Source organism: Strongylocentrotus purpuratus, unplaced genomic scaffold (genome assembly GCF_000002235.5).
Source record: "Strongylocentrotus purpuratus isolate Spur 01 unplaced genomic scaffold, Spur_5.0 spur5_scaffold_5, whole genome shotgun sequence".
Taxonomy (NCBI): domain Eukaryota; kingdom Metazoa; phylum Echinodermata; class Echinoidea; order Camarodonta; family Strongylocentrotidae; genus Strongylocentrotus; species Strongylocentrotus purpuratus.
In genome coordinates this window covers 35,834,280-35,850,419 of record NW_022145611.1, presented here as the reverse complement: position 1 = coordinate 35,850,419, position 16,140 = coordinate 35,834,280, and the positions used below count along the sequence as shown (strand labels likewise).

At 36.3% G+C, this 16,140-nt stretch overlaps 2 protein-coding genes across 3 annotated transcripts in view; one reads left to right on the top strand and one right to left on the bottom strand.

Moving 5' to 3' along the window:
- The first annotated feature begins 3,309 nt into the window (after positions 1-3,309).
- Positions 3,310-11,145, top strand: LOC580009 (TNF receptor-associated factor 6). The gene is made up of 4 exons (XM_780090.5): positions 3,310-3,539; positions 5,195-5,356; positions 5,848-5,955; positions 7,132-11,145. The coding sequence occupies exons 1-4, from the start codon at positions 3,376-3,378 to the stop codon at positions 7,397-7,399; spliced, it is 702 nt and encodes a 233-aa protein (XP_785183.3). The 5' UTR covers positions 3,310-3,375; the 3' UTR covers positions 7,400-11,145.
- Positions 11,146-11,748: 603 nt separating this feature from the next.
- Positions 11,749-16,140, bottom strand: part of LOC580070 (3'(2'),5'-bisphosphate nucleotidase 1) — a 28,992-nt gene continuing 24,600 nt past the window's right edge. For both annotated transcript variants that reach the window (XM_030999286.1, XM_780146.5), the window contains exons 5-7: positions 15,759-16,045; positions 15,020-15,125; positions 11,749-14,345 (exon numbers count right to left, since the gene is read on the bottom strand). In XM_030999286.1, coding sequence (XP_030855146.1) covers positions 14,197-14,345; positions 15,020-15,125; positions 15,759-16,045 — 542 coding nt within the window. In that variant the 3' untranslated portion in view covers positions 11,749-14,196. The remainder of the gene's footprint in view (positions 14,346-15,019; positions 15,126-15,758; positions 16,046-16,140) is intronic.

Sequence of the window (16,140 nt, the reverse complement as noted above, 5' to 3'; positions counted from 1 at the left end):
GTTTAAGGCTGGACCGGGGGGGGGGGGGTCCAAAATTGTATGACCATCATGCATGAAGGTGGTGTTCAGGAAAACACAAAATGTTGGTGTCTAGACTGTGCTCAGCAACCTTCGAATGTGATGTCATCACTGATAGACAAAGTATACTCTGTTGCCTTTCAGTAGAAAAAAAAAAGGAAAGAAATCGACTTTGTCAGTCAACTTTTATTGGCAACTGTAAATATTATTCACATTAAATAACATTTTATTTACATTCTGTAATATTTCTTTTTGTGATTTTGTTGATATGTTTGTCGATTTTACATGAATTAAGGATATCGTGTTTATATGGATGATTGAATAGGTGGGTTGGGATGACAGGATATTTAGAGGTTATGGAGGAGATAGAGACATGGATCAAAGTAGAACAATTAACGAGGGGCGGGAATGGGGGGGGGGGGGGGAGAGAGAGAGAGAGAGAGAGAGAGAACCTCTCTCTCTCTCTCTCTCTCTCTCTCTCCCCCCCCCCCCATTGAATAATGTTACTATAGAATTTTACTTTTTTTTAAACTAAATCAGTTTTAATTGTACAAAATCCTGTTTGACTTTATAACAATTCCCAAGATGATGCACATTATATCGAATATTACAATGGCAAACTTTTACCCATGTTTTTTATGCGAAACTTATGTTATTTTTATGCAATATCATATTCTACATGTACCTTTTAGTAAATTGGCCCAAATACAAAATGTTCTGCATTTTACCTACAATGTATAATTTGTTTAAATCATTGTAGCATCTATTTGATTTTATAATTCCTGGATTTGGTTTCTGTTGTTGTCTCTGTTTCTGTTATTAAAGAAAACACCATAACCATACCATACCCATCTGGCTATGCATTTTCCAACCAAAACATTTAATTCTTTTGAATATAAAAAATGTATCACTATTCATATATTGTATAAGTTCAATGTATAATTTCATTGCAAATATGGTAATACAATTCAAATTTTTTGTATGTACACTCTAAAATCTGAAATGTTAAATGTAAATTTAAAAGGGCCGAGGAGTGACCACTCTTTTAAAATGTCAGATTGTTTCTTTTAACCTGCTAGATTCAACCTTTATAGTGTTGGATCCAGCATGTTCAAAGTGTTAATCTACCATTTTGAAAGAGTGGTCACTCCTTGGCTCTTTTAAATGGTGATTTAACATTTCAGTTTTTAGAGTGTATCAAGCAATTTGCCAAGGTCGTTGAAGCACAATTATGTACAAAAGAATTGCAATTTTACTACCATTATGCTACCATGCATAATTTTTTTACGTGTAATTTTACTTTGTCACTGATGTATACTTTGTAAAAACAACTGATTCGGCTCTCAGGCCGCGAATGTTTTTTTAATGAAATAAACCATTTTAAATAAATAAATAAATAAATCGTTCTGGCTGGCTAAGTGACGGAACTTAAAAGAGTATCCACAGGCTATAGAGATAATAAGGATTTTATAGATTGGCTTTCTTAGCTTTTCTCAAGTATAATTTGTACACGCAAGCAAATTAGAGCATTTTCAGATCCCTTTTTAATCCCATATAGTTTGTGTTCACTACTTACAAGACCCATACTAGAACGTGTCGTCATGAGATAGTTGTAAAAGCTTAAAATAGAAATAGAAGAAAATGTCTCTACATTTAATTAAAAGTGAGCTATAATTGATGACTTATATATAAGTATATGAAGCAAATAGATCGAAATAAAAGCTTTCGGCGGTAGACCCAAATGAACGAAACGTTATCTAATTTTACTCTCAATTCATTATATATATATATATATATATATATATATAAGTGCGTGATTTCTATTCCTCCCCCCTCTCACATGACTTTTTGTTATACCTTATATCTAGTTTAGGGAACGAAATAGAGAACGAGGGGCTGATAATATCGAAATGAGAAGAATATTACTGTAAATCTCTGTTAATTCAAACTGATAAATAAAAATAAAAAATTATTATGCTATATTGACGGTATATACGTCGGATATTATACTTAAGCCAAACTATATAAACAAACAAAAAAGAGAAAAACTAAAGAAAAAATATGAGCGGGGGGGGGGGGGGGGAGTCGGTGAGAAAATTATCATAATAATAAATACAGTACAGACTACGTCCAACTTTCTATCTCCCGCCACCCCCTCTCTCCCTCTCTCTCCCTCTCTCTCCCTCTCTCTCTCTCTCTATGTCCATCTTCATCTTTCATAATGTTGTCTATTCCGCCATTTGCTTGTATGCGGGCATCATCCCTTCCTTGAGATTAATTATTATAACATATTACTGATTCGGACATTATGCTTTAGCGAAAAAATATAATCAAACCAAAAGAGACAAACTAAAGAACAAAATCAGAGCCGGGGGGGGGGGGGGGTGATCGGAGGGGAGACAAATATCATAACAATTAATACAGTAGGGTCTATACAGGCTACGTCCAACTTTCTACCCCCCCCCCCTCTCACATATACCTTTTATTTAGTTTAGGAAACAAATAATAGAGAACCAGTGGCTGATAATGTCGAAATGAGAAGAACTTACTGTACAATTATAAAAAGTAAAAACCTTTGAATGTAAATCTCTGTTGCATCAAAATAAAATGAAACGTTTATCACATTATACTTTAGCACAAAATAGATATCTAAAAGAAGGTGGACAACATTATATTAAATAACCTGCTTCTGACCGCTGCGCTAGCGTACTGCCTTTCTACGTAGGGGGCGACTGTGTATATAGGGGGCGACTGTGTATAGGAGGCGACTGTGTATAGGAGGCGACTCGACCACACAATTTGGGGGCGACTACGTTAGGAGGCGACTGTGTATAGGGAGGCGACTGCGTATAGGAGGCGACCGGCTTGGGGGCGACCTGACCAGACACCAAGTGGTCCCCGCCCCACGCCGCAAACATGGTATAGTCATGAGGTGGAACTCCCTACCCCCCCCCCCCCCTCCCCTTCTTGGTGATGAGAGATTCAGGAGGAAACGATCGAGGTATTTCGATTTATTAATTCTTTTTCTTAAATTTATCCCGACTTGTACATTTTTATAAACTGAAACTAAACAGAACATGGAAAGCTTCTTTAATAATTATCTGAAAGTAAGTTTGTTTATGAGATCGGTCACTGACCCCTGACCCTGCACAGTACCAGTACAGTACAGACGTGCGAGCGACAGATCGACCGACGCGGTGAGATTCACCAATAATAACAGTCGATTGGTCGTCACGTGGTCACCGTCAAAAGGCGCGCCAGATTTGCTCTAGCGCGCGAAACCGCGAAATGCACACAACATGTACGTAACGTAAGCAACGCATAGCAAATTAGCGTCGCGTACTGTAATTGTGAGTGATGCGCTTTCTTCAGCAAGTGATTCCAGTACGTATGTCTCGATTTCTGGAGGCATTTAGATACGTTTCGAAGCAATTTTCCAGTGTTTTTGGGCAAGAAGAACATAGATCTACATCTGCACCGACAGAAATGTATGAGCAGGAGCAACAACATTTCGAAAGCAGGTAAGTGTTGATCCCCAATTTCTAGACTCGATCTAGTAGAATAGCCTGGTCCACGTCCAGCGGCGAGGCCTGCCTGGTCATTTAAAAATTAAAGAGCTGACCGGACCAGCGCGGCGCGGGATAGACTCTATCCTTTCATCTGATCTCATCTGTTCACGGGCCGTTTTAATGGAATGCCAATGAGACATGTGCCATGTAGCCAAGACTGGCAAGAAAATAAGAAATTGACTAGGCCTAATATTTGTGTTATTATTTATTGAATTGATTGATTGATTCCGTGCAGCATGCAGGTATTTTGCCAGTATTGTCATGTAGATTGTCTAGAGTCTAGGTCTAGTTGGTGGAGTCTAGGTCTAACGTAGTTGGTGGACTCTTCTTTCTTCTCATACAAAGCACTTTGAAATCAGTCAAGACTTTAACCAAAATGTTAAAGTTTGATACCCAGAGTGATTTGCTAATTTTGCTTACCTTTCACGTGTTCCTAACCTAATGATAATGAATGCGCTAGATTTTTTTCTAGATCCGTCTACATTTCTAGAACTAGATCTATTCCAGACTAGTCTAGGCTACACGAGATGTAGACCGAATTTTAAAGAGAGAGCCGACCTACCCAAATCAGAGGCTAACGAATGAAAGAGACAGAAAAATTCGGTCTAGATCTAGGTCTACACGAAGAAAAACACCATGTTTCCGATAACAAACTTTCTCATTTTTTACGCTTCCTTTCACCCACAAGCGATTCGTTCAGTATTACTAAGGCGCATGCATCGACTTCGCTGTAATAAGCGAACTTCCTGCAAGGCAGTAGATCTATATGCGTGCCTTTTTACTTTAGTCGCCATTATTAATGGTGACTAAAGTCGGTGTAAAAAATGAGAAAGTTTATTGTTGGAATAATACAGCTTTGCTTACCTCCCAGGCCAGGCAGGCTTCCATGTGTTCCTAAGTAATGATAATGAGCTCAGATGTGAGTTACATTACGAAAACACTGACCTCTCATAAGAGTTTGCCTCTTCGCAATGTTGATTCCGCTGGAAACGCAAATAAGTTGTTGTTGTTGTGATTAATGGCGTTTCCATCGTCGTTTACATACGATGTACAGTATATAGATCTATGGCTGAATTTGAATTTGCTGCTTTGCCAATTTGATACTTGCTTCACGACAATAGTGATTAGTGTAAACAGGCACGCCTGGAGTGCTGCTAAATTCAGCATACTCCTAGACCGTGCCTATGTACACTAAATCAATTGTTTTTGTATAATAAGCATCAAATTGGCAATGTATACTTTTGCATTCAAAATAATGAATCCTTTTTCATTTTCAGAATTATAAACCCCTTTTCTGTCAATGCATGAAATGGAATGGTGGTCATTCAATAAGCATGGATGTTTTTCATTGTTATTACTTCATTGCCCAGAATCGTTCAGATCGCTCTTTACTTCATGTCCGAACAAAAATATCCAATGGAAAGTCTAAACTATAACAAGAAAAAAAAAAAGGAAGCACAAGATGATGAGAAAGTTAGTGAATTTTAATTGTCTAATGTGTGTTCTGTTCATAAGTTGTTTTGGATCGCTGTTACACTATTTTAGATCCATCATCCAAGTCGTACCTACACCTCTAGACTATATTTTTTCTCTCCAATTTCATACAGGATTGAATGTGGCATCTGCTTACAGCCACGCCTTAAGATGGTGACTGGAAAATGTCAGCATAGGTTCTGCGTTGGATGCATGTATGACAGCAAAGAAACGAGAAGGGAAGGAATGAAGAAATGTCCGTCCTGTCAACAGGATTCTGCGTTTCCAACTGTCAGGTAAGGGTCAGACAGAGTAGGAGGCACAATGGTTCAGTGTTCAGGAGATCCTGAGTTAAAAACCAAGACGCTGCCCAGTGCCCTTTGGTAATGATTTAATCGTTATGACCAAGTCACTTGGACAGCATGTACTGTATGCTCCACTGGTTACTTGCTTAAAAGCGTCCATTTGCTTCCTTACCATTTAGGTAAAACACATGTAAACCATCACCATCAAAGTAAGTTTACTTTCGTGTGACCAAAACCATGAGGTACATTCCGCATATGAAACTACGAACAAAAAATGTCATAAATTATCCCAAAATATCTCCACTTTAAACCAATCAGAATTCCTTTATTAGCACTTTAAATATTATCTTTGTGTTTCTATTTATTCTGTTGGATGTCATTTGCCCTTTTCTGACATGATCTAGCTCTATGTATTTTATAAATTTGATTAATCGCAGAAAGAAGTTGATACATGGAGTAATTTTCTTCCTTTTTGTTTTTAGACCTGTGATTCCTGAAGACTTGATTGAAATCCAGAGGGCGCTAGGAGTACGTAAATGTGAGAGGTGCGGAGATGAGATGTGGATCAGAGAGCTTCTTGATCACCAGAGGTAAGTTTGAAGGAAAAAAATGATTATGTGGATGATCCAATCCACAGAGAATTTGGTATAGCTTCTTTTTCCTTGCATTTACCAAGTGCCTCACAATTTGCTCTACCATATAGAACAATTATAACCAATATAGACGTGTAACAGGATAACAGCCCATGCTGTCTAACAAAATGAGTGGAGCATTAAAAAAATTCTTGACCTGGTCCACAGATGTAGTAGTCTTGTTCCACACCTCGCAGCATCTGAAGGAAAAGGAATGTCTCAACACGTTTCTTGGAAATGGGCTGAGACAACTACAGAAGATGAAGAGCTAGTGTGCCTAGTTTGAGTGCAACAAACCAGGCAATCCCCCCCCCCTCCAACTTGAAATTTATTGTTATGTAAAGGAGATGAAATATCTAATGATTGGCCAACTACAACTATTCAGTTAGCTTAAACGTTTGCCTCATTTTATCTTCTTTTTAATGGAAGGCTCTATTGGTAATAAGTTTCTGTGATAAGCCTGATTAAAACCTGTTTCAACTTGATATCCAAATGATTGGGAGATATTAAATGACCACAGGCATACCAATACGATATCAATTGTATGATTTTGTATACCGTAGTCTTTGTAATATTATATACCTTGATTGAAATTGAGAGAAATCTGCTCCTGAAATAAGTAGTTTGAAATAGTTTGTCCAAATTATAGCATTCCACAACCTGCTGAACAATTTTAGAAGGGGGGGGGGGGTGGTTTCACTTGAAATGAGTTCTGTAACATACCCAAACACCATTGACCTGTGTGACAGTTGTTGGAACCTTCCTCATGCATGTAGGAAGTGGCATGCTGAAGCTAGCTGTCTGTTTTGGGATTATCTTGTTTTTCTGATTTTAAAATCAGTAGTGTAGGATATTTAATCTCAAGAGCATGCTATTACCTGTAAGACTTTAGAATGTCCTGCTACATTAATGATATGGATCTTTAACAGCTTGATCGCTATACTTTAGCTGAAGTAATTTTTTTTCTCCTCTCAATAGTTCATGTAGTAAACATTATCCTTGTTGGTTTATTTAAAGTTTGATTAAAAAATATATCTACCTGTATATATAATTTAATCATAGAAAATGCAAGAATATATGAATGCCAGATGTATTCCTTTTCTTTGATAAAGTTATTTTTGTTTATGTTTACAGAACCTGTGTTGAATCCCCACTTCCTACCGCTGACAGTGGCAATAGAAGATGCAAAAAGACTCCCAACTCGTGTAAACGTGACGGTCGTGTTCAGAAGCGTTCCCATTCATCCAAGAAGGGATACGAGGTCAAGAAGTTGTTGGATGACCTTGGGTCGGGGCCAGGGGTCACGACACGGAGCAGCAGAAGTCCCTGTATGCTTGCCCTAACGGGAGGGATGTCTGAGCGTTCACGGAGAGCTGCGAGAAAAGAAAAACAGAAAACATGAAGATTAGATAGTTTAGTCGACTCTTTAAAACAAATTGAAGTTGCATTGAACAGTGGATTGTCAAACTGCACTATGCATTGATTAATCTACAGAACTGCTGCATCAAATCATTTGGTTGGCAATGTGCTTGTGCTGAGAACTGAGATTCTGCCTATCTCTCTTTTTTCAATTGGTTTAGTACCTGATGTACATTTTTCTCACAGATTATTATAGATATAGTTTTACATATATATATATATATATATATAATGAGTGATGTTGTATTGTATCTGCACATGGTTTTGTGCAAGTTGTTGTCGACTGAAATTGTGTTCAGATTAGTACAGTCGTAACTGCTAAAAAAATTAACAGTAAATAATACAGTCAATGGACCGTACCATAAACAGGGGCAATTGCTTGTGCTAGCCTTTTGCTTGAATTTGTATGCATAAAAATATGCAAAATTTTGAAGCAAAAGCTGTTGCTAGTAGGAAGAAGCTAGTTAAAGATCGAGCAATTGCTTAAAACATGTGCATAACACAAACCGTTTGCTTGTTCTTGTAAGCAATTGTTTATGTTTTTTCAAGCTCCGTCATACCAGCTTGAGCTCTTGCTTAATCAGGATGTTCACATTTAAGCATTGTGTTCATGCTCATAAGAAGAGCAAAACCAAAGTTATACAGTATGCCCCTGAGACCTAACAGAAACTATTTCATATGGACAAGTAGAACGTTGCATAGTAGCGGCAAACGATGGAATCACAACAAATTTTTTTGATAATTTTGGCCGTCTGCGGTCGATAGTGGATTCGTCCGCGACAATTGAAGGCAACACACATATGATTGGTTGGAATTCAATATTGCAATTCGCAGCTTAATGTAGCTTGCGTGTGATTCATGCCTGAACATAATGAAACGGGAGGATGTCCGACACATGTAGAGAGCATAGAGGCCAGTACTATACGAAACCTGCCTTTGTTCTCCCATGAATGGTGTTCACACTGGCTTGACGTACCGGGTAGTTATTTTTAACCATTAAGCAATTGCTTGCTGAAGGCAGGGAAAAGGTTTGAGCTACTTTTTATGCAGTGTCATCGGCCTTTGTGCCTTTTGTATCTTATGATATTTGTATCTTATGACTTTCTGAACAGACTATCAGGTACGAATAAAGGTTCTGGAAATTATGAAGTGTTACATGTTTCTGGTAAATTACCAATTTTTATTTATCATGTTGGTATTCTGAAAACCAATTGATCTTTCATTGCATGGAAAGTATGCATAGGCCCCACGTTCTTGAGTTGAAACTTGAGGGCCGTTATGCATGGGACCGCTGTTCGTGTCAAGCCCTGATAAAGAGTAACACTTTCTGGCAACTTATTTTTATTTTTTGATCCTTTCAGTGGTCTGGCAGTCTCTTTTTGGTTGCTGTGGGACCTCGAGTCACCATTAATATCAAGCTATGCATTATTGATCACATATATCCGATTGACGATATCTAATCATAACCCTACAAGATTACTCTATGGTGCTAGTCCTTTGATTGCCTGTTTGGAAACAATCTTGCATGTTAACCTTCTAGTAAAGAGTAGAGTTAGGTCAAAACAAGTGAATACATTCGTAATTTCTTGTCCTAATTTTCTACGAACTAGACTAATTAGGCGAGAGCTTGTTGGAGTTGTTCCAATTGCATTGTTTGAAAATAATTTCTTCACTTGACCTTTTTGAAGAGTACTTAAAGAAAAAAGGTGTAGAGCTTCATATATTGTTCAATGTTTGTTTATGGCTTCAGAAAAGTTAAGAAACACTCCCTTGATTGCGTTACATGTTCAAGAAAATATCTTAATTATGGTGTTTTGATGTTTGTTGTTATGTTTGTAAAAATGTTATTGATCTTCAATTCTACATGTATTTTCTTGATTACCTGGGTACGTTTTGTTTTGTGGATTGGTGAATATGCAGTACAGACATGGATATCCATGTTTATTATTTGTCTTAGCCATGCAACACATTTTGTCAGAGATCTTCTTCATCCCTTAAACCAAAACTGCAGTGGTATTAGCCTCCTTTTCAGTTTCTGAAAATTCTTGTATTATTTTGGTATGAATATTTAATATTCCTTTCAGTTATAATGAAACCTTTTTTTAATGAATATTATGGTTGACAAATCTATAATGTAGTGTTCTATCCATTTAATTGTGATATTTATTACTTATTTAAATAATTTTGTTAAAATTTGAATTTTCATTTTGAATTAATTTGTTTATTTAATTCTGTATTTTCGATCGAACAGTTCATAGCTTATTTAAATAGCTGGATGTTTCTCCTAAGCATCCTCAGATAAGGAATCAGAATATCCTAGTATGTATGATAATATTTTAAAGTTTTTAATCTGCCTGGCATTTTTTAATGATTTTCTTTCTCATACGGGACAAGCCTGCTGCAAACTGGTCAGTTAAAAAGCAGTTTTTATTAAAAGTATACATCCAATTCTAATACCTTGGTAAACTAGTTTATATATCAGATAATCTAGGTAAATATGCTGTTGAATCCTGTTATCACAAAAGTCATTGTATTGAATGCATAACCATCCCTTACATATTTTTTTTAATTCCTGTATATTACCCAAACAAAAATATTGTGGCAATGCACATAGTTGCATGAATCTCATTACAACAGAATTTTTACTCATAAGCTCGATGTTGTGTTTGGTCTTGTTAATTTACCAGTGTAATAAAAAATGTACTCTTTGCAAGTGTGTGAAAGAATGACACGCACATAAACAGATTATGATATACTTTGTTACTTTATTAGTATTCTCTGTATGCACAGCTAGTAATTTACATGTCTTTGTTTTGTAAACATCAAAATATTCTTTGTTTCAGTGGTATACTTCAAATTACAAAACAAATATTAAAACTTTGCAAATAACTATACATTAATAGTCAATGTTATCTTTACAAATGCTTTCAGTAGAGACATAAAGATGCAATATCTTCTGTTCGCCCATGTTTGAGGTGGGGGTAGTCATAGACGTAAATTTCTTAGAATTAAGACTTGAAAACAAAAGAATGAGCAAACCATAACGTTGAGAGTTGTAGTTGTGATAAATGTGATAAAAAATGGCCACCAAATGGGCAAGTGAATGCCACAACAAGGGTAACTGAATTGAGCGTCGGGTCGATAGATCATAAATCTTTCTTTTTTCTTCAATGAATCATTTCTGATGTTTACCTTTAACTTAGACAATTAAGCTGCTTCCATGTTGTTAACATTCGCTTCAGAAGAACAACACCTTAGGAGCAGGGAAACATAAACCTCCTCCATATGAGTTGCTCAAATGTCAATACCCCTCGTCCATACCCATCCACCCCCTAAGATTATACGATGAAAGAGCTGTAATCCCAAGGATGAGCTTTATTTCTAGCAATCGAGTTCAGTTATACTTAAATTAACCTCATATGGTATCGGGGAAAAGAGAATGATGAAGGCCTTATGTGACTAGAAGAGTTGGGACACACAAAAGTGGATTTATTTGGTTATGTTCACATTGTAATCTGCCCCTGCAGCATAATAATAGGCGTGGCTCCGAGAGTACAGACTTGTTTGCAAACAAGGAATATGCACTATAAACCACACATAGATGTAATGGCACAAGGTACCATACATAGACGATAGAACTTGCTATCAATGATACAATTCATACATGTACATAAGGTTGTTGAGCTGATTCCATGAGTATGCATGCTTTAGTGGAAGAAGTTGTTGGAATGTTTGTGAAAAAAAGAACCCTCTGGATATCAACATTGAATTTATCACTCAAGTTATACTCCTCTATCTCATATAGCCGATTATCATTTCTGTCATAATCAAACTCTTCTTTTCATATGTTCTACTGTAATCTGGGCAAGAATCCCATACCAAAATAAAGATTTGATTTTTAGGCATCGGAGTGAACGATTAACAGACACAAGACTGTGTGCCTTTAATCTCAGACCCGTCAAAATATAGAGTATTCCTGCCTTATTAAACTCACTGACCACTGTATTCTCTCGTTCCCATAAGCTTACTACATTAGCCATCCACTTCTTTTTGGTAATAGTCTCAAAATTTTTATAATTGTTATATCTTTGAAGATTAGTTAGATTAAAAAGAAATCCACAATTACTATTTGGCATGAAACACATGAGTGCTCACAAGATGGAGACTGAAATTTCACTTGTAAATCTAGATTTAGATATCTTGAATGATTCTTTGCAATGAACCTCTTTCATTAACAAATTCTCACTGTCATTGAGCAATACGAAACATTATGCTTAACATGATACAAGCAAACCAGGACCTGAAATACTAGTATTCCCTTGTTCATTTTCATTTTTTGTTATAAAAACAATGTGCACAATGATGAAAGAGCCCTAATACTTGATATAAATGTCAACTTATACACAACGTACAATCAAAGTCACATTTCACACTAAGTTCACACACTCTAAAAGTCATAAAAGTGCACATCTTTCATTTCCCTTACATTTATCAGGATTAATTAAACAAGTTAATTTTCTTCCACGTATGTATAGCGATGAGTGCACAACAATAATAATGTGAAACTGGCCTTGCAATTATTGTGTGCATCATTGTGATATAATCAACTGTTTTATTATGTACATAACTTTGACTTTACCATCCAATGCCCAAGTAACTGGATTTATATCCTTAAGATGCTTGTATACAACTGACAAAGTACAAGTTTTGGTCACATGATCACAGGGACCATGAGGGGTGTTTTATCAACAACATATCTGGAAACAAACCAACATTTTTATACATGGACCAACTCCCTCTCACGTTGGGTTCCTAAAAGTGAATAAACTGTCTTTGCATCATTTGCACGCACAAAAACACGATTTTTATATCAAAAGTAAGTCAAGCTGTTTCCTAGACTTGACACATTCTTTGGTCCTATATTACTTTTGGAGTAAAGATAGGCTGAAATGCTGGTAAAGGGTACACAGAAGGTTATATGTGGTAAACTTGTCTAGTCATTAAAAATGCAATAAACATCAAATTTGCTCTTTCAACAAATACTTGATACGGTTTTATTTTCAAGACAGTCATAGGGCGACTAGCTAGATAAGCTAAGATAATGTACCTCTTCTTTGGCTCAATATTACAGTCATTTCACATATTGTCTTCAAGTACTCTCCTTTATCAGAATCTTTTTGATGATTGTAACACATATATTGATCTTAGAAATGTTTATTTTTTCATCCAGAACTACAAACTACTTGTTACCACAACACTGAGTGTCATATGGCAATGTCACATGGCACGGCCTATTGAATCATTATAGTTTGCTCTCAATGTATATCTAGTGCAAGGTGATTTCATCTTTCTTTCCTTTCAAAACAATCAGCAAAAGGAATGCAATGCTGCTTAAATTTATTTTTTCTTCTTTTTATATTTATGTAATCAATAGGCACCATAATACTCTTTCTTGATCCACTCTATGACACCTCCATAAGGTCATATTAACAAATGCAATATACATGTACGCTAGCTTTGCACAACATTGATTTGTTTCAGACAAAACAATTAATGTTTACATCAATCAATTTCAATCAAGACAAAAAGCATTTTCCATTGTTCTAAATTGCATAAAAATTCTTTACAAAAGTGTACTGCTCTAACTTACACGTCTAGAGCTATAAAGCACTGCTTCTCTTTTAATAATGATATCTTAAAGCGATAGATAATGATTCTCTGGCTGGAGGCTCAATTTGAAAGCTACTCAAATAATACTGCAATGAAATATTCAACACAAATTTGTCTTTACATGACGTTCACAATGTAAGTTGCCATGGTTACATGACCACATCTACAAAAATAGCTCATCAGCATTCTTATATGTCATAATGCTATATTCATTTATACATCATAATCTTAAAATACATTTTTCTTGAAAGTACGTACAGTAAAAAAATTAATTTTATATGCTTGATTAAAGTACTAGTTAGTCACGCCATTCTTGAGTTCCCTTTCAACATGTATATTTCAATTTTGTTGCACCGATCAAAAAAAATAAAAAGCTTTAGAAGGAGTGGAGATGATATCAATTTCTGTCTCTTCTTTTACAGCCACAAAGTGATCTACCTAAAGCATATAAATGAGAGGTCTTAAGGAGTTTTCTCTCTCTCTCTCTTTTTCAATTCTATATCTATCTCTCCATTTTTTCAGCTCTCTCTTCCATTGGCAAAAACATGTGTATATTCCATCTACAATTTGGAAAACAAACTGCATCAAAATTTCCATGTTTTGGTGTCTTGCGCTGTAAAGTAATTAAATTACAAATATACCTCTGTCAAATTTACTCATTTACAATAATGATTTCACTGTGCAACAAATCTATTTCTTTCCGTTTCCCTCATGCATTTTCTATGAAAGGGATTTCAAGTGCTGTGTTGAGGTCTAGTGACAATGTTGGTTCTAAACTTACTCTAGCAAGAACCAACTTGATATTGAGCTCCAAAGTAAGGAGCAAAATACCCTAAGCTAGCTAAGAGAGCAATAAAACTCACCACCTGCTAATCGAAGCTCTACTTTTTAAGTGCTCAAATGCTCTCACATTAAAACTCATCATCAACCTAGAACTTGAAATTCCTGATAGCTCATACATTAACCCTCTTTCTAGTCCATTAAATACTTTTCAATTACTTCTATCTCTTTCAATAAAGCTTGAATTAAACTTTGATTTGGTTGTCTTCATTGGCCCTCTCTCACTCTCTCTCTCTCTCTCTCCTAAGGTCTCATAGCAGTCAGTGTTCGTCATGCCGGCAGAGCGTCTTTTATTGACTGTGGTACTTTGGAGAGGTAAAAGTCGTGAGCTCGATATGCGGCGATGACGCCCCCGGTGTTCATGCGCTTGATGTCCTTTTCATAGCGATATCGGTTACCATGGACATCAGTCAAAAGACCTGTGTGAACAAGAATCATTAGATATTCATTTCAATCATACAGTAACCAGCAACAATAGTACAAACAAGCAAGAACACTACAAATATATCAAATACATGCATATTGTTGATGTTGTTGATTAATTGTTTTATGGAGCCTGTAATTCAGTTTTGAATATTCATGCAAAAATTTTGCTTTGTGGAATATCAATTTGAATGAATTGAATTTTAAGTCACATTCAAAATATCATTGTTTGTGCTCATATATATTACTCAATTTTGGGGAGGTTCATGTCGAGGTCTCAACAAAGATCACTGTCCATTTGTCCTATAGCATCACGTTATATTAGTTTCGTCTTATGTAAAACAACATGATGGAACATATGCTATTTCACTTCATCTTACAATATCAACTGGTACAAATGGGAGGGGGGGGGGGAGTCAGATAAAACTTAGGGGAAAATGTTATTAAAGAATGCAGAGGTAGTACTGCCTTTTAACATGTAGAACTCTGATATCCCTATTGAACATGATATAAAACAATAATCATGGAATACATATGAAAAGGGTGTGAGAATACATTCTACTATGCCCCGGCCCACTCAAGAATGTAATTTCATCACCAATATATTTCAAGTATCTGAATTATTTGGACCTCGTGGAATTACGGATTATGGAAGGGTGTTTAAGCATACCTCCTGCAGCTTTAAGAAGAGCTTCTGGTGCACATGTATCCCACTTCTTGCATCCAGGACTGGCAAAGATGTATGCACTGGCTGTGCCTTCAAGACAGAGCAACACCTAACGTGACAAAAAATGGAGATAGGTATTGCCAACATTAACACTACTCTTGATTTGTGTAATTGAGGGTAGTAAAAACTTAAAAAACTTAAATCTTAAAGCAAATATGAATTGTTTATCATATAGCTTATAAGTTATTTAGATCAGCAATTTTTAAATCATATTTACAATACTTGCATAAGAAATGAAATCATAGAGTCACCTACACAGATATACACATATATTGAACTAAACTATTTTTTGCAGCTCAACCTACCCCCTAGTGGTTCTACCAACATCAATTCAGGCACTCTTCCATTTTCTGGGAACTTCTGGGAGATATCCTTCATCTCCCTAATAATAGTTTATGTGAATAATTATGTTTTCATGCTCCATTAATCTCTTAATCTATGGACCAGATTCACTACAACTTCATGGATGTTTCTTTGTAAAAATTGCCCCATGCGATGAAGTATTCAATTCACATCTACTGATATGGATGACTGCATCTCTATGGATAGAATGGACATTGCACAGCTTAGTTTTTCTATATCAGGCCACCTCTGGGTATTAACATTGACAAAAGACCTTAGTTTGAGAAGTATGGATAGAATTCAAATATTGCTCAATCATGGCTAACAATGAGATAGGTACCTTATGCCCAGCGCCACCCACTCTAAGAATCTCTGTCGGACACATGGCATCGATAGTTTCCTGAACAGCCTCGGTGCCATGAGACCTCGTGGTGGTGATCACCCTCTGGGACTCTGGTAACTCTTTATGGGTAAAACCAAAGCACCCTAGTCCGACCACACCCCACATGGTGCGCCCCATCTTGGCATCAGCCACCTGGTAGTTGTAGTATGGCTGGTGGATGACGCCCCCTACTGACTCCCCATTCACGGCCACACCGATCAGTACTGTCACATGGTCAAGGAATCCTATTAACAAACAAAGCAATTAAACAAATATTATTATACTGAGCCGACACTTACAAGCAGCATCTATTATACTGAGGTTATAAGAAAGTCAGAAC

Bases quoted from the DNA above. Each gene is read 5' to 3' on its own strand.
- LOC580009 (XM_780090.5), top strand. From the start codon at position 3,376: ATGCGCTTTCTTCAGCAAGTGATTCCAGTACGTATGTCTCGATTTCTG. The intron at 5,357-5,847 runs GTAAGGGTCAGA...TTTTGTTTTTAG, and splicing joins TCTGCGTTTCCAACTGTCAG to ACCTGTGATTCCTGAAGACT. The intron at 5,956-7,131 runs GTAAGTTTGAAG...TTATGTTTACAG, and splicing joins GAGCTTCTTGATCACCAGAG to AACCTGTGTTGAATCCCCAC.